The 19919-nt window shown below is 32.2% G+C and overlaps 1 protein-coding gene across 4 annotated transcripts in view; it reads left to right on the top strand.

Moving 5' to 3' along the window:
* Positions 1–19919, top strand: part of CADM2 (cell adhesion molecule 2) — a 1061838-nt gene that overhangs the window by 982514 nt on the left and 59405 nt on the right. For 3 of the 4 annotated variants that reach the window (XM_072806514.1, XM_072806515.1, XM_072806517.1), the window contains one exon: positions 4331–4450. The exons of the other annotated variant lie outside the window; for it this stretch is intronic. In XM_072806514.1, the coding sequence (XP_072662615.1) occupies positions 4331–4450 (120 nt within the window). The remainder of the gene's footprint in view (positions 1–4330; positions 4451–19919) is intronic. 4 annotated transcript variants of the gene reach the window in all.

Genomic DNA, 19919 nt, shown 5'->3' with positions numbered 1-19919 from the left:
ATTTCTGAATTTTAATATTTATAAATTATGCTACAAACCATTAATTTCTCTATTTTTTAAAATTTATAGTTACTTAGTGTCCATGTTAAGACTTCCTTTAATCATATGATGTTAAAATATAAGGCATATATTAAGGTCTAAAATTGGCAAATCATATTCAACAAATTACATATAATATTAGCATGCAGATTATCTTGCTTTAGAAACAGAGTAAATTAATGTCAAATCAAGATTCAGTTGTTTTTATTATGTGTGTGTGCATGGGTATAATTCTTCTGCATGTGGATTAGGGTATTTTATTCTCGAGAAAAATAAATGGATGTGTCTTGGAAGAGGGAAAAAATGACCTGCATTTTCTATCCTGTACTATATTTGATTGAGCACTTTGTATTAACAGTATAATGGTTTTAAAAATGTATAGAATTTAAAAATGTACATTCAAAAATGAGACAAATGATAGGTACTAGTGTTTCCAATGTCATGTTTCCTTGTGAAAATGTAGCACCATTTTCTCTATCAATGTCTAAATAAAAGGCCAAATGATAATGTACCGAACCAGATCTTTTAAACAATTGTGAAATGATGTCAAATGTTGCCACTCGGTCACAGGAGTGAAAACCAGATATGAATGTTTGAACTTAGAAAGGAACCTCAGGTTTTTTTTTTTTTTTTAATTTCTGCTTTGTCAGGAGTTGCAGTCAGGCAGATAAAATAAATGATCTTGAGAGGGAAGTGTTTGAGAAACCTTTCCATTATACTTATGAAATAAAATATTCTCTTGTATTATAATATATGCATATATGAATATATATTTAAATTTAGAGATGAGGAAGCTCTATCTCAAAGTTCTTTCATCCATTAAGTAGGGATAATCATAGACAATTTATAACTTTGTGGTGATCTTTTATTACTGATCACAATAGGACCTGCTTAGTGAGCCCTCTTGGCCTTTCACCCTTTCTCTGAAAGTCTCAAGTTAGTTGAAAATGAAAAGAGACATGGAGGACATGATTCTCCAGTCAGGCTCACACTACTTTCAAATAGCAGGAAAGGTGGGAAATAATTCATTTTGTTAGCAAGGGAATTTATTTGAAGGAAGAAGTTGTAAGTTGTAGTCTTAAAAAAATTATCTTTCAGGAGCACCGGGCTGGCTTAGTCCATAGAGCATGCGATTCTTAATCTTGGGGTCGTGAGTTCAAGTCCCACATTGAGGGATAGAGTTTACTTAAAAAAATAAGTGAAAAAATATTATCCTTCAGAAAATAATTATTGTCTGTCTATATTGAAGACAGAAAAGGATTTTTTTAGAGCAGAAGTAATAAAATCTTTTAGTTTTATATTAACTGGATGACCCTGTCAAAAAAATGGACTTTTCTAGATCCTCTAAAATGTGTTATATGTTATAATGTGTTATATGTTTATAATGCTATGAACAAATCCATTTAGTAAATATTCATTCATCTTCTACATTGTGATAGGGTCCTAACAATAAATAGAGTTCTTTGCTTCAATTGTCAAGTGTGGAGACTGACATCAATCAAATCAGGGCAGACAGAAAGTTTAAGTAGAAGAGAGAAGCATCATGCAATTTTGTTGATCTTTCTAAGAATTCCAACTAATTCCAACTGATATTATGTTGTTGAATTTCAGTTGGTTCTGATTACTCTTCTGGTGTTTAATATTTAGATTATTTCAAATGTTGCTCTTTTACAATAGAGCTAATATAATTGGATAGATAAGAATATAACATAAAAAGGATAAATTAAAATGTTTAAAATGTTTCAGTACACCTAGGATGAAATAAAGTTAGTAGTGGTTAAAAACATAACAGTGACTGAGAGAGACTTCTTATCTGAAGGATACTTTTCTTGACGCAGTTGTCCTTTGGCCAAGATGTCTTCCATCCAATTTCTTTCAGCAGATTGGTTTTTAAATACATAGGAAGTCAAGAAGGAAGGGTGAGAGAGGATAATGGGCAAATAAAGCAGGAGTCAGAGTATGAGTCAATAATGATTTGTAGGGTTATCTGTCTGGACACTTTAAAAGACTCTAAGGCAGTCCTCTTAAAGTGGATTGACAATTATTAAAATTATTGTGTTTTTTGGTTCTTTAATTGTTAGTCTAGGAAAAAATCTATATTTCATGCATTTTCATAATTACAAGAAATAAAGATATTGTTTGGTTTTTACAAAAAATGTTCACAGTACCTGGAAATACATAGACTCCAAGACAAATCAAGATTTATCATTACTCAATTTTGTTGATATGGAATAAAGAAAAAATATTCCACATAATTATTTTTTTGGCTAAACTAAAAAATGAACAAATAACACTGAAACCTGTCCTTTGTATTCCAGCTGTTAAGAATTGAATAGTATTAGCTGATTTTGAAAGGCTGCTTTTCAAGTCTAATGGAATCTTATTTTAACTCATTATCTGATAGGAAATAACCTAATATTTTACCATCTGTGCTAGGTTTGGTGACATCGGTTTCTGTACCTGGAGTTTTAAAGTACTAATATTATTATGTTCTTGTATTTGATAGCCATGTAAGATATCCTTTTGCATAAATTAAACACATATATTTTGAAATCTTAATAAGCAAAAGATTTCACTAGCAGACGAAGAATGTATTATTTTCTATTTTAGGTATCCATGAAAGTTAAAATTACTCATGTTTTTTTAATTTAGAAAATGTCTTTCATTTACTTCTAGCCTGTCTAAACCATTTAGGAAAGCTTACCATAAAAATAAGAAGGTATTATAAAAATTAGTAAATAAGAAGTATATGTGCACATATACATAATATTGATTCAGTTTATAATGTTGTTAAAGTCAATTCCATTTTATGATCATGGTAATCGCACATCAGGCAATACCCATTTTCTCCAGTGATTAATGTAGCACCATTGAGTTTTTAGAAGGTTGTTTTCTTAATTTGACTGTCTAGGAAGCATTTTCCCTGTTGGAAAACAGGTGTAAACATCAATACCCAAGATATGAGAGGAAGCTCCTACTGTTTTCTGATGTCTCCAGTGTAGAGAATTCAGCAGGTTCAAGTCTGAGGATTGAGGAGGGCTAATTTATCAGAAGTAAAAAGCTAGAAAATTTTGGGTGTGACTCAAAGACTGTAACTGAGAGAATGACAGGAAGCCTTTTAACAGCAAAATAATCTGTCAAACACTTTGGATATGTAGGGACTGTGTGGCAAACATGTGAAATCAAACCCCAGCACAGTAATTACAGGTAATTTGTGAACTGTTTCTCATTGCCTCACTGTGTAAATTATATGCCTATTCACTTGAGACTAAGATCTGACTTTTTGAGAATCTTACTGAGGTTCTATAGCTTGACAGTGGCTACATTGTCTCAATATTTCCTATGATATGATGCTCTCCAAATTTTCAGCCAGTTTTGAGTGAAAGGAAGATTTTCATGTAAAATTATAAGTTATTCTTTCTGTTTATTCTGTTTTCTGTATTAGAATCTGGTGTTAACTTCTGGCAACTTTGACTAATCATGAATTAGGGGTTGAATATTATGGTTCAAGTCTGTGTTCAATCACCTCTCCTATGTATGCCAAATAAAATAAATCATAAACTTTTCAGAATATTGGGTTCCATGCTAGTTGACTCAATACTTGTTAAAGACTCCTAGGTACTGCAAAATTGTTAGAAGGCGTTACCAGCTAATCAGGGTAAGAACTGCAAGACTCTAAGCTGTGCATTAACATCATTTGTGAGAAAAAGAAAAGCAAAGTAATAATAATAACAATAAGCTTCTTTTTTGTTTGTTTCTAAAGATTGCTGTCATCTTATTTCCTATCATTAAATTTTCCTAAAAGAAAAAACCAAAAAGCATTTAACATGCGTATACTCATCCATCATTAACATTTCTTTAATCTTATATGGTGATGTTATTTGTGTTTATTTCTGTTGTGTTTTTTCTTTGTTTACTTCTTTGACAAAGCATGTCATTTTTTGTTTTACCTATTTGTATTTTGCTACTGCATGTCACACTTTTTAAATGACTCAGTGAACAAATGAATTCTTGTCATTTTAAATTTCACTCTAAATATTACAATCTGCTTATTCCCAAACATTGCTCCAAGTTTTTGCTTTTGCTTTGTATAGGAGCATGAAAAAGAAGTGAACAAAAAAAATGACAAGAACCGTGTGGTACAGCCAGCTTTGTACCTGATAATCTGTGTAAGCCTGTTAAAGTTAAACCTAAATAAGACATACGTATTTATAATTTTAATCATTTGTGTTTCTCTTTTGTTTGCATGATATGATTTTGTTTTATATTTTGTTTTTTTTCCACTCACCAGATGTTCCCAACACTTTGCTTCCCACTACTATCATCCCCTCCCTTACCACTGCAACAGTCACAACCACTGTAGCCATAACAACCAGCCCAACCACATCTGCAACAGCCAGCAGCGTAAGAGGTACAGTATGCTTCTTTGTTATGGCCTTGAAAACACATTAAATGAAGCTTTAAAGGGTATTTTAAAAGGGTAGAGATTGAGATCCAATTTTACTTAATTATAAGAAGTAATTAAGTCACCTAAATTACTATCAATTAGGGTTATTGGATAGAATATGAGGCAAGATGGTACATTTTAATTTTTAGTGCCACTTATGACTATTATGAAAATATTCCAGAATATAAGTTAAAAATACATGGAGCCAACACTGAGCAAATTTAAATGTGAAATGGAACTCTTTTTTTTGTTCCTTTTTTCCTTGCCTTATAAACGGAAAAGTAAGATGTTCAAGGTTGCAGAGGTAGCATTCACTTTTTAAAGATCTTTGTTTAATGTCAATGATTTATTCTTCTCCCACTGGATTAAAAGTACCCAAAATGTTGAACACGTTCTAAAAACTGGCATAATTCATGGGGTCATTATAAACTAGTCACCACATAGAACTTTTAAATAAATATTCAACATATCACCCTAAAGTCAGTAGATCTATTTAGTCTACTAACAGAATGTCCTAAAAATGAATATTGGTAAAGCTGTCCAGGATGATAGGAATTCATATTTGGCTCCATGAGTAATCTCTGGTATTGGTTTGTTAATAAATATTTTTGCCTTAAGGAAAGCAACCTTGAAGAAATTAATCTTTAAAGGCAAAATATAATTACATTATAGTTCAGAAATATAAAAAAGCATTCCTGAGCAGTCATTAAGTGGTTAGTAAGTGATGAAGAAATTTTAAAAAATTGTATGAGTGCATTATAGACAAACAGGCTTTAAACTTAATTTTTGCATAAACAATGTTTGGAGAGAATTTGCCCTATTTAAGTCTGTCTTTTTGTACTTGTACATGTCTTATGTCATGTTGGCTATACTAACATGCATTAAACTTAACAATTTAACTTGAAATCATGGGGACTTTACATTAATATATGTAATTATGGTTGTACAAAGTACTGACTTAAATGTTATTTTCTTTTACTTAAAAGATTGTTCAATTAGACTGTTTTTCTTGGGATTTTTATTAATTTTCAATATTAAACTGATTTGTTAGCTTTGACATAACAGTTATCATAATATTTTTCTCATTTCTGAAAAATATCTGATATTAGATAATTATTAGTTTTTAATAATCATGTAAACTCTATAATATGATATGTAATTAATAACTGAATTTTGATGATAGTAGCAATAAGAATTTCTAAAAATTCCTATGTTTCTTTTAGTATTATTAAATGAACTACATTTGAGCTAAATCTACAAGTGAGAAGGATTTAAAGATTTATAACAATTTATTTGTAAATAATAAAAATGAAGAAAAGGTAAAAAATACTTTGTGATATTATATGAAATGAAAGATACCTACATTTTTACTTTGCTTCAACTTATTGTTTTTCCAAAGTTTTTACAAATAGCAATTTAAGTGAAATGCAATTTCTGCATGCTAACAAAATCTCTATGGTATTAAGTTCTGACTGTGCAGACAAATTACTTTGATGGGAAAGGATGGTGACATTGACTTAACTTTTTTTTTAAGACCTACTTATAACACAAAAAGTTCCTAATAGCTGATTATTCCTTCCTTCTTCAAAAAATATTTATTGAGGACTTGCTATATATATGGGGTCATTCTAGACAGTACGAATACGGAAATTAAACATATTGTATCTAAAATCACTAGCAATTAAATTAATACATCTTCCCCAAGTAACCAGTGTCTGTGCTTAATGAAGGAAAGTATTCATGCCCTTGCTAAGCATATACACGTATACATGCACAGCTTAGAATAAAATAAGAGAAAAACGTTTTATTCCAACACAGAATGTTTAATAATGTATTTTATATTTGTTCGCGTGCATCAAAAGTGGAATCTTACTTATTGCGTCTTAACCAGACCATTAAAATGATACCAGTGTACTACTTTTTCAGGTAATTCACTTTTTACAGGTTTCCTAAGATGTTCTGTGAACTTTACACCATGAACTTTAAAAGTGACCAAGAATTAATCTTTTCTTCAGAGGAACATACAAATATCAGAGAAGGCACATACACATAAATGTATACACACACACTATCCCATCATGTTTACTTAACAATTGGAAGATATTTTTCAAATGGCACCAAAATACATGGAAAGAAAAATGTATTTTTTAAGTTAGGGGATTTATAGTAGTTACTTTGTATAGAAAAAAATAGCAGCATTGACATTAAATGTCAGTCTAGTGCTACTTTTCTCTCCCATCTTCAACAAACCACGGGGGGTTGGGAAAAGTCACCAAGTGTCCCTGTATCATTAATGTTCCAGTCCATATGTGACAGAGTGAAAGACTCCATCAGTATACAAACATTGTTATGAATTATTTTACATATTTATCTATTTAATTTCCTTTCCTTTAATTACAATTTGTCTATTTAATTTCCATTTCAATTCACTAGAATGTGAAGTTCATCAGAGCCAGGACCTTAATAGTTATACTTACTTTTTAGAATTTGAGTACAGCTGACATATGGCTATATTGGTTTCAGGTGTATAGCATAGTGATTTGACAAGTTTATACATTATTCTGCGCTCCCCACAAGTGTGCTACCATCTGTCACCATACAGTGCTATTATAATATCATTGACTATATTCCTTATGCTGTGCCTTTTATTATCATGACTTACTCATTCTAACTAGGAAGCCTGAATCTCCCACTCCCCTTAACCCGTTTTGCCCCCTTCCCATCCTCTGCCTCTCTTGCAATCAACAGTCTGTTCTTTGTACTTATAGATCTGATTCTTCCTTTTGTTTATTTTATCCATTTGCTTTTTTTAGATTCCACATATGAGTGAAATCATATGGCATTTGTCTTTCTCAGTCTGACTTATTTCACTTAGCATAAAACCCTCTAGGTCTATTGTGCAAATGGCACAATCTCATCCTTTTTTAGGGATCAGTAATACTCATGTGCACATGTATGTTTGTGTGTGTGTGTGTATACACCACATCTTCCTTATCCTTTCATCTATCAATGGATACTTAGGTTGTTTCCCTATCCTGGCTATTGTAAATAATGTTGCAAAAAACATAGGGGTGCATATTTCCTTTTGAGTAAAATGTTCATTTTATTTGGGCAAATATCCAGTAGTAGAATTATTGGATCATATGATATTTCTATTTTTAATTTTTTGAGGAAGCTGTAGGGCACCTGGGTGTCTCAGTTGGGTAAGTGTCTGACTCTTGATTTCTGCTCAGGTCATGATCTCAGGGTCATAAGATCCAGCATCCGGCTCAGCATTGAGCAGGGAACTTGCTTAAGAGACACTCTTTCCTTCTCCCTCTGTCCCTCCCCCTACCCCCTCAAAAAAAAAAAAAAAAACATTTAATTACTTTTTTGAAGAAGCTCTATACTGATTTTCGTATTGTTTTGAATTTTGTACACTATCTTTGTTAAGTTGTATGGTATTCTTTTATCTGTGTATTACCTGTTAAATTTCTGATGCAATTATACTTCAAATGCAATTCATTATTAGTAAAAATATTTCAAAATTATAGTTTATCTTTTTTTCAAAATTATAGTTTAAAAAAGATTGTAATAAGAATATATTGCCTAAGAAAAGCTGAGAACTAAAGAGTACTCAATATTTCCATCTTGTTTTTTTTTATGTTTACTTGTTTCATCCTTTTCATTCAATATTCTATTCTTTCTTTCTTTTTCATTCAATAATCTAAAGTAACAATATTTGATTTTATGAGGTTTTTACGTATTATTTCTTTAAATTTCATAATCTTTTTTTTTAAATTTCATAATCTATAGCATTTACCTACCTGTCTATATATTTAATAAATGACTGCAAATAAATCACCATTCATGTCTCCATTTACACTCTTTCACTGCTATTAAGTTTCCCATCCTAATATATGATAAACATACAATTTAAAATACATTTAAAGAATCACATCTGTGGCTATATAGAAATTAAGATGAAAGAGAACAAAAGGATCTCCTCAGATAGTCAGCCATGAACTTGAAAATTTTCACATCTCTTCAATTTGTACCTAAAATGCATTTCTGTTAGGAAGACAAGAAGCTTCAACCATATGGAACAAAGGCTAGGAATTAGCACTACCTGGTTACAAATAAATGTGTTAAGACATGGAGAAGCCAGCAAACGAGAGCAGTCCTGAGAAAGATGGAGAATAAGTGTGCCCTAGAGGCATTTTTGGGTGAGACCTTTGGTTCCTGTGTTTACTGGGTCTTTGGTCTTGAATAGTGATCCAAATTGAGCCTCAGCATCTTAATCAGAAAAATGAGAAACACTTGATAGAAGCACTTAATTCCCAGGTTGGCTTGAGAATCAGATAATATCTGGAGTTCTGGAAACATAATCAGGACTCAGTGTATAATAGGATTATTTTTCAGTTCTTTTTAGTAAGATAAATGTGTTTCTCTCTAGTTGTATCATGCAGTTACTGAAATTATATGCACATATACATATGTATGTATATGTATATGTATATCTATATGTGTGTGTATTTAATTCTGGCAAAGTTCTTTTGCTGTTAGTGTACTGATTACTTTTAAGCCTAATTTTTATTGACTATATGAAAAAAAAAACAGAGAAAATGTTACTAGAGCATATAGAATTTATCTGTGAATATAGCAATAGTTTATAAACTTACTCTGGATTTATATCAGATATCTAACACCTGAACATTTTATAGATCTCTTAAATATTTTTTCATTACAAAAGACCATTGCTTCAAGACATTTTTATTTCTGCTTTTGGAAATTGCATTTTTTTTAAAGTCCGGTGTCCTGAATAACCCTATCATTCATTTCACATGGCATATGTATACTCTCACAAATGTTTCTTATTTTTTTTCTTTTGGATCACTGTGATAAATGTTAATGAGTTAAATATGATACCTTATGAAATGGTTCCAAATGACCTGATGTGATTTCTAGTATTAATAATATTTTTGCATGGTGTGTTTAATTTGAAAACACTTTTCATTTTGATCATGTCATACTGCTTTAATTTCATAACTGTGTCATTCTGTAGAAATCCTTGGCAGTACCTTCACTATATGGATAACAATATAAAGGTATTGAAAATTCAAAAAACATATTTGAGACAATGACATGTGTCAGTGGTTATGTCTATGTATCATTATTTTTTAAATTAGAATTCACAAATGAATGTTTTATACTTATCAAGACAGAAAAACTTCTAAACTCCTAATTGCTGTTTCTGGCTGTGCAAAATTGTTAACGCCTTTCAAGTATAAAAATGAGAGGATAAATATAAAGAGAAGATATAAAACATCTGATATACTTCTTGTCCTAATACTAAGAGTCTGTTCAAATACTTCATGCATTTCAATACATCAAACAGGGAAACATAATTCCAAATTTGATGATGAAATTGTTTATATAGTGTATTTGTATAAATATCTAAATGAATTATTGGTTCAAATACAGATTTGAGTTTACATTAGACTTTGCAACGGTAAAGTAATTTTATAGCAATAAAATAACATCATTTGTCTACTAATCTTAACCAATCTATTAGTTATAATGAGGCTAATTGCAATGGGACCTTATTTCAGCATGGTATTACAAAACAAAAACAAAGGACATCTTTTAAAAATTAAAAGAAATTGACCATTATCAAACTATCTATAATTGGAGTAATAATGACCAAACTCACAAAATTTAGAGATGGGTACTGTTGCATTGATCGCAGCCCATTGAGAGTAATGCTTTCAACTAAGAATGCCTGAGGTATTGTCCTAGGTGGGCCCCTAATACTTGAGCCTCCACAGACATTTACTCCACAGGGGCCAATGTTGTGGCTGGACTAGCCCTTGTGGTTCTTATTATAGCTCGGGATGCATTTTAGCAAGAAACCACTAAAACTGTGAGTGACAGGATTTATTACTCAGTTCCTGGAAGGCAACATAGAGAAGTCACAGGCAGAAAGAGAGAGACCATGCATGGATCTGGTGCTCTGCATTTATTAAGGTATCTAAGAGTTTGGGGGGTCACCAGTTGGCGAATTTGAAGCCTAAAAACGGAAAGGCAGGCATGGGAAGGAAGAATTGGAGTTACTCAAAGTAGTCAGTTACCTAGGTTACCCATGGCTTTCAGAGAGCCCAATTCCTTATCTGGTTGTATTGCCATCCACTGTATCCTACTGCAGGCAATATGTTTATTCAAGGTGGATGTCCTTTGAAATGCATACCTCCAGAGGGTGCCTGGGTGGTTCAGTCATGATCTGGGATGCTGGCATCCCGCCCTGAATGGGGCTCCCTGCTCAGCGGGGAGTCAGCTTGTCCCCCTCCCTCTGCCTCTGTCTTGCTCACTCTCTCTCAAATAAATAAATAAAGGAAAATCTTAAAAAAGAAATGGATACCTTGACAATCAAAAGTTAATATCAGACTCTTCCACTGAAAGTTCTCAATGTTTCACAATTAGAGTTTCACCATGACTCTTGTCGCCCATATGCTGCCATTACATTTTTAAATCATGTGAATGACATAAAACTTAGTTATTTAAATGTAAATGAAGTTAGGGACCTGTTTGACCATTAGGTATAATCTAAAATATTACTGTCTGAAAGATCTTAATAAGTACTTTCTTCTCTAAAAATTTCTTGAATTAATCTAAGTCACTTGTAAAAAAAAATTATTAATACAAAGTTAAACTAGAGCAAATAGAAAAAAAAAAAGTTGCTGAACTATTTACTTTGTTCCAGCATAGAAAATTGAGATAAATGATAAAATTCTACACATATTTAATATAGTCAATTTTAATGAATTATAATTTCCTAAAATGTTGATTATGAAATAGTATTTTTGTATGCAGTCTTCTTTACTTTGATTGTTGTTTCCTTTCTCTGGCTTCAAAAAAGAAATTTTGGGGATCCCTGGGTGGCTCAGTGGTTTAGTGCCTGCCTTTGGCCCAGACTGTGATCTTGGAGTCCCAGGATCAAATCCCACATCAGGCTCCCTTCATGGAGCCTGCTTCTCTTTCTTCCTGTGTCTCTGCCTCTCTGTGTCCCTCATGAATGAATGAATAAAATCTTAAAAAAAAAAAAAAAAAAAAGAAATTTTAGCCTGTCTTTATTTTACTTTTATTTGGTTTTATTAATGTGTCACTTCCCTCCCTTCTTGGTACACATACTTTAAAGAATTGAATACAAAATCATAAGCATTTAACAGAATAAAAGAAAAAGTCAGCACTAAGAAAGAATAAATGAAGTAAAATCATTATAGCTCTAAGTTAGTCACTATAAATGCACTCAAACAGAGCATTTGCAATGGTAAAATATATCATCTAGACACAGTTAAATCCCAAAGTGTGCAAATCAAGGAGTTGTTTATGAGCTTGTATTATGAGTGTTTAGCTATTAAAAATGTTTCCAGTTTTATTGGTTGTAATAAAACACAATTTGCATGGTGTTCTGAGCTTTTAAAAATTAAGTGTCAATATGTTGGGGTTTTTACACTTGGCAAAAATTAAGTAATAATTCAGTCTCCAGATGGTCCATATAGAGAGACCTGCTTATCTGCAAAAAGACAGGTTTCCACAGTTAAGCTGTAAGTGTAGCTAAATTTCTATCAGTCTTTTTAAAACAACCATTATTATATGAAGTTGATGCAGTTTTAAAATTAAATATTGGAGCATAGCTTATAATGAAAATAGGTGACTAAAAATGGTTCGTGGTTAGAAAGTACAAGCAACACATACAGTCCATAGTTGAGGGCACTTTCAGCCTTGCTACAAGTGTTGCTAGTGCCAAAGGGAGCCGCTGCAGGTTGGCCTGGGAAGGACTGCTGACTGGAGGTCCCCATCTCTTAGTAGGCTATGGACCCACCCATTTGAATCATTTGAATAACGGCACTGTTTCAGCTTAGGCCCTTCCAAGATAGCAGAGAATGCTAAAGGCAGTTTTGCATTCCAGTAGATCTTATTTGGAATAGGAATACATATCGCTTGTTATATATAACCACTTCTGAAACTAAACGAAGCATTTGACTCTGACTTGCATGATGATGAACTCTGGCAAAATTTAAAATCTTTAAATATTTACCTATTTCTTTATAGCATTTGGGAAATAGTTGAGAAAAACTGATATTCTTATTTTCTTTCCAACATGACCTATTAAGGGAAGCAGCACACTTATGCTCTATTCTATTTTCTAAGGGCACTCTTGTGGTTTGTGCAATTTAAAACATCAAACATTTTTAAGAGTTTCATTTTAAGCTTGTTTATTTTTTTGACTTAGATCAATTTAAATAGAAATCTTCGTTCCATTAGTTTACATTCCTTCTAAGTAAACAGTTTTACTAATATTGTTTTTATTTTTATAAGTGTAGGAGTGTTTTAATTGATTTTATGGTAATAATCCTAAGTTTTATATAATCTAATAATATATACATTTACTGCAAAACTATGTCAAAGAAAGAAAAGAAAATGTTCCCTAGTAGACTATGTTCCTTTTTCTTGGTTCATCCTTATATAATATATGCATATACATACAAATATTAAATTTAAAATTTTGCTTATTTATTACATTATAGAAAGCACATCACTTAATAAAACACCAAGATTTCATCACTTATTATTAGGATGATAATCTGTTTTATGTTTTAAAATCTTAGCCTACGTATATGAAAAAAATGTGTTTCCAGAACATCTCTAAAATTATTTTTAAAATCATTAATAAACTGAACTGGTTGTATCTTTCTTACTAACCAATGAATTAAATTTATGAGCTGTGCCTTTGAAGCTGAAAAGATTGCTGGCACTGCCCTTGCTTCTTTGACACTCCACATGAAACACAGTTAATAACCTCCTGTGTTAGCTTGGTGAAACACCGAATTGATACTAATTATACCAACTTTGGGATAGAAGGTGACCTTGACTTCAGCTGGAACTTTCTGCCAGGACCAATAAATAAGAGCAAATGCCACAAAGCATGACTTCTGAGAAGGGTCTAATACAATCTATTAATTCTGGGGAGTTCATGGAATTGCAATAAGTGCTTGAATAATTGTAATATTTTAAGGTATCTCTTCAATAATACAGTAGTTGGATTTTTTTTATTATTTCTCTAGATTTCAAATAATCTCCCATTAGCTTTCTGTACTCATTTAAATTAGCAGTGGCCAGAAAATTAAATGCTACTTGATGCAAAATGTGCATAAGGTGATTGCAAGGCAGAGATAGATTTTTCCTAATGACTTCTCAAATACGTCTATAATATTGATACAGTTTTAATATCAGAACTGCTCTCTGCTAAAATGGAGATAACACTGACTCTTAAGTTAAGAGATGTCTATATAATGATTAAGAAAAATGACTAAGAAAAAAGTAATTGTCCCAATAGGTACACAGGCTTAGACTATTGCAAGAAAACCTGTCAAGGCCAATGCTATATACTAGTTTCAGTTAAAAATTTGAGTTCAGTAGTTTTAAAAAGGGTCAGCAAAGTTACTATAAATGCAAACAGTTGAGCAGCCCGGATGGCTCAGCGGTTTAGCGCCACCTTCAGCCCCGGTGTGGTCCTGGAGATCTGGGATCCAGTCCCATGTCAGGCTCCCTGCATGGAATGGAGCCTGCTTCTCCCTCTGCCTGTGTCTGTACCTCTCTCTCTCTCTGTGTGTCTCTCATGAATAAATAAATAAAATATTTTTAAAAAATAAAATAAATAAATGCAGTTAAGACCAGAATTCAAACTTTTTTTTTAACCACAATTGTTTAAAGAATTACATTAGTGTAAAGGGAATTCTGTTCACAGTGTTCAGTGTAGTAAGTGGAAATACCTAATTCAAGTCCAGTTATTCTTCATTTTAGGAAAAAAAAATAAGAAGAGAGATGAACTCAAATAGTCCCAAGGCTATTTTATTTAACTCACTAGTAAGCAAAGAACACTGATCAATGAATATTTAAATAAAGAAACAGCAACTTTAACATGAGGAACTGCAATAGACACATTGAGAAGCACACTTTTTCTAAAGTGTTTGAACTACATTTGATGTCTAAGAGGTAGGGTCCATAATGAAAAGCAGGAGGCTCTTCTAGAGTAGTCTGTGTTAAACTGGGTAAGTTGCAATGGTCATAACACAATTATTTTCCTTTTTCCTTGAAGTCATGTTCTTTAAGTATTGATTATAAACTTTTTATGTCCCTAGTTTAGAGAGTGAGTGACTCAGAATGTCAGCAGGAACTGACAGCAGTCTCAAAAGAGGGTAGACAAGGAGTTTTTAACGAGGAGACATTCCCAGAAGTGTGGACAGAGTTTGGAAAACTAATATGGGATAGAGAAGCACAAAAGAGCTCTCCACAGCAGGCTGCTGTGATCAGCCCTGGACCTGAAGAACGAAAGGAAGTGAAAAGGGTTATTCCAGTTCGAGAAGAATTGGGCCAGAAAAAGGGCAGCTTGAAGGGAGTGTCCAAAGAGGGACACAGCCAGTATCCAAACCTCAATCAGATGGAGATGTTGGGCGAGGAGAGATCCATATCGGACCTCTTTCTTCTCCTGTCTTCCAATATCTTTCCATTAATCAAATTCCACAGAAAAGCAGAGGTCAGGGAATCTAGGTGGAGCACTGCAGACAAGTCAGGCTCCCAGAGCACAGAGCAAGGCCAAATAGGATGAAGGGTAGGATTCGTGGGCCAAAAGGTAAATGAACAGCAGAGACATATGGGTGTAGAATGTAATCTCATTTGTTTAGAATATGTCAGAATTTGTTCGCTCTGGGCAACACATGGCAGATTTTATTTTGGTTTTGGATTTTTCTTGTAAATATATGTATCACAAGTCTCAAATAGAAAACCAGTAATATGGACGCCTGGGTGGCTCAGCAGTTTAGCATCTGCCTTAGGCCCAGGGCATGATCTTGGAGTCCTGGGATCAAGTCCTACATCGGGCTCCCTGCATGGAGCCTGCTTCTCCCTCTGCCTATGTCTCTGCGCCATTCTCTCTGTGTCTCTCATGAATAAACAAAAATCTAAAAAAAAAAAAAAAAAAAAAGGAAAGAAAAGAAAAGAAAAAAAAACAGTAATGAGGCTCGTAATGGTGGTGGAATCACAGCATTCTGATTCCCTTTAATAGAATATGTAATTTCCCTTTCCAGGCTACTGTTGGAAAGAGACACTCTTAATGGAAGAGAGCAGATTATGAAGTTTGGTAGCGTCACATTATTGTGAGATACAACACACCCCCTCACCCAAAAAAAAGAAAAAAGAAAAAGAAAGAAAATCCATTATTATTTAAATAACTTACTTTCCAAGAGGAAACTATTTTGAATCTCCACCCATTCATTTCATTGAGCAGTGAGATTCCTCATTTGAAATATTCTCAATTTACTTGCATAGTTACAAACTGTTTTATTTGAATTAAATAAAAGCTTTCAAAAACTTGGTTATGGGGTGGGGGGAGCTCTAAAAATGAGTTAGCTGTAAGTTAATAATATACTGATACAGATATGTATTATTAACTTTCTATTAAAAGAATTTTAGTGTCACATAGACAAATAACTTTCAGTCTTGAGATAATAGCTTTTCAGAAACGAAAATCATTTTCTTGAGGGAAGATTTTAGAAGCAGCAATCACAGTCTTTAATATATTACATGATATTTCTGCCTTTGATTTTTTAAAGTATGTGTACTTTATTAATTCAGTGAAGTCAGCAGATAGGAAACCTGTAAAGTAAAAACAATTCAACTTGTTTTCATTCTGAAGTTAACTGTCCACGGTTCAGCTTGTGCCCCTTGGCATTTTACCACTGACAGGCCAGAAAGTTTTGTTGAGAGTAGGCTATTAGAATTGTTTTTAAAGAAGAATAACAGTCTAATTTTTCTGGTGTTTCTAGATATCCTATTCCCTAGTTCTGAGAGTTAGCTGGAAATTGAGCTCTGTATCTCAAAACTCTCTTTTAAGGAACTGAAAACAAATTCTTATATACTTTTCTCTTAGCCCTATCTGGTTAAGTCCAGATATATTCCATCTTAAATCCAAGTTGAAAGAAAAGAATATGCAAATTAGGAGGAAGTTCTAATGGTACATTTGATTATTTCATTTTCATACTTCTAATTTCTCAATATTTGGCAATATTCAATGCAGGATTTTTCCATAATAATGTGTAATATGAAATGTTTTAAAGTAACTTTTAAATTAAATGATAGCTTTACCAAAGAAGAAAAATAGCACACAACGCAGTCTAAATGTATAGCTATGTTTCACTGGATTAACAACAAATATCATATATAGACTAAGCATGAGATGGTGAAATTAATTACTGGAAGCAGGATATTTTGGTGTCATCCTGATTTGGCCTCTTGACATGTGATCTTAGGCAGGGCAATTTATCTCTCTTTGCCCATGGAGCTATGTGAATTTCAAGGTGTTTCTCAATTCTTGAATTAAATGAAGAAATATGATCTGCATATCTGAATCTTTCCCTAAGACTTCAGAAACAAGGATAGTTTCTACTGTTTTTCAGTCAGAAATTGGGGGATAAAATCTGTTTACATTTGAAATGATTTAAATAATTTCTTTAACATAACATTATACTTCCAAACTTTATGTTTGAATGTTCTGAAAGTTAAAAGATTAAAATGAATTATTAGGCTCTCACCACAATACATGGCTTTTTGGTCACTGTTTCCTAGCCATATGCCCACCAAAATGTTATTTATTTTACCTGTAAAATTTCTGACATCACATTAATGGTGGTAAAATAGATATTGAGTTCCAGGTGTTGATGGCCGTAAAACTAATGCAAATGGCCCATTTCGCAGTTCTGTAACCGAATCCAAAGTCTCTGTTGATCGAACATTTCGTAGCCAAAGCCCACAGCTTACACAGACTTTCTGATACTGTTTTCTATTAGGATTTAAGACTGATCTATTTATATTGGATTAAAATGGTTATAGAATAAAATGGTGAAGAGCATGGCCTCTTCTCTTTTAACTTAAAAAATGCCTTGCTTGGGGCATGTGGCTGGCACAGTCTATTGAGCATTTGACTTTGTTTTTGGCTAAGGTCATGATCTCATTGGTCGTGGGATCAAGTCCCCCAGCCCATGGAATTCACGTTCAGCAGGGAGTCTACTCAAAGATTCTTTCCTTCTGCCCCTCCTCCTATTCCAGTGCTTGCTCTTTCTCTTTCTCTCTCAAATTAAAAAAAAAAAAAAAAATCTCTAAAAAATGCCTTGCTTACAATAACTACTCAATATGTGGTAGCTTTTATAATAATTATTAATAATTTACTTTAAAATAATCATCCAAACCATTAACCATAGAATGAACATTACTGTCATTTTCTATCAGTGAGATTAATTACTGATAGGTGAAGGCTGCAATGTGTGATAAATAGATTATCCTTTAAAATCATGTGAGTGTTCTTCAAAATCTAGAACTTCAAGGTTTCTGTTATGTGATTTTTTTTTTGTTATGTGATTTAAAGTGAGTAGGATAAAAAGAATCTTATTGAATTTTTAATTACTCAATTAGCTCATTTATCAAATAAATCAGAAAAATTTTTAAACAAAAGTAATCTATTCTATTAACTGAGTTTCTTTACCAGATATTAATAGACATTGAAATGGCCTTCAGTAGCAGAAATATCTAGTTTGGACACCAGATGCCTGATATGCAAGTTTTATTGCTATTTCTGTTTCTCCATCTCTAAATGATGATATTAATTTACTTAGAAGAGGTATTCTAAAAGTCAAAGCAAGTATTCAAATTTTGTTATTGTTATAATATGGGTGACTTTCTAAATATGGGGTGGCTACTATTAGAAAATATATTGAAGATATATCATTAATCCTTTAAAAACATTTGGGCTTTATTAATAACCATTTTAGCATATTTTAATTAATGCAACTTAAATTATTCTTTGATATATTGGCCTAATGAAGCCATTTATTCAGCTTAAAACTACCCATTACTAAATTCAGTTAATTAAACTATATTTAAGCTTTTCCAATAAAGAACTCTGTGAAATGTTTAAGAAATTATCTAAACACATTCAACATTTGACAGACTTCTCATCGATTAGTTATATTTCAAAAATTTTAGCTTCTTAATAACTTAAAATCTTTTCTATGTCTCATTTTAAACAGGCTTATCACAAATAAATTAGTTGAAAAATAGTAAGCAAAGTGAAGGAAAATATTTATTCCTTATTCCATGCTCTTGAAATAATTTTTTGGAAATGTATATACATCCATATAAATATATAGTATAATGTATTTATATAAATTATATAATCATAAATTATATAGTTATATATAATCATATAAATTATATAGCATGAGGTATATATATATAAGTAAATACATTTATAAATACATGGTATAATATTTATATAAAAATTATTGATGTGAAATCCTATTTTGCATTTTCTTTATTACTTTTGTATCATGATTATCTTACTGTGTCATTGATTATAATCCTATATTTCTTGATGTTTTCCTGAGTTTAAGTGGCCCTCTTCAAATATAAAGCTAACATAAAATAATTATTTTGTTTGTCCAAATTTATAAGAGTTCTAATTTTAATAATAATATTTTGCATTTATTCAGCATCAGTTTAACTATAGTGGAACAGTAAATCATAAACAAATTTATGGTCCCAAGTATATATTCCAAATATAGACAGACAATAACTGTTGTAATTTTGGGGGGGATGCCAGGATGGCTCAGTGGTTGAGCGTCTGCCTTCGGCTCAGGGTGTGATCCTAGAGTCCCGGGATCGACTCCCACATCAATCCCTGCATGGAGCCTGTTTCTCCCTCTGCCTGTGTCTCTGCATCACTCTCTGTGTCTCTTATGAATAAATAAATAAAATCTTTAAAAAAAAACTGCTGTAATTCTTTAAAACCCAAGATAATTGAGATGTCCCATGAACATTTTAGTACAATAGAATTTTACTTATTTACTAAGTGGAGTAATTTAATCAATATTTCATATTTTTATAAGATCTTAATATCTCAGTAACTCACTACTCAAAATATTTCAAAACATAGCTATTTTGGAAAGTTATTTTAAAGTCACACTTGTAATGATTGATTTAAAGATAAAATGAGAGGTCTGCATTATTATAATGATGAGAAACAGTATACGTGATCTTCTACCTAATAGCAAATCATTCAAATTAAAACCTTAGTCTTGCTTAAGTGACACTCAAGATAACATAATAATATATTTGTCTTATGCCAAGTTTATTAGCCACAATAGCCCCAAATGATGTTTACATTTATTTAAAAATTTAAAAATAGTAGTAGAATCATAGAGTGATAGAAAAAAACCTTCACAGCAGGGTACCTAGGTGGCTCAGCCCTTGAACATCTGCCTTTAGCTCAGGACATGATCCCAGAGTCCCAGGATCCAGTCCCACATCGGGCTCCCTGCATGGATCCTGCTTCTCCCTCTTC

Source organism: Canis lupus, chromosome 30 (assembly GCF_048164855.1).
Source record: "Canis lupus baileyi chromosome 30, mCanLup2.hap1, whole genome shotgun sequence".
NCBI classification, from domain to species: Eukaryota; Metazoa; Chordata; class Mammalia; order Carnivora; family Canidae; genus Canis; species Canis lupus.
The sequence above is the reverse complement of the archived record's forward strand: the minus strand, read 5'-3'. Positions and strand labels throughout refer to the sequence as shown.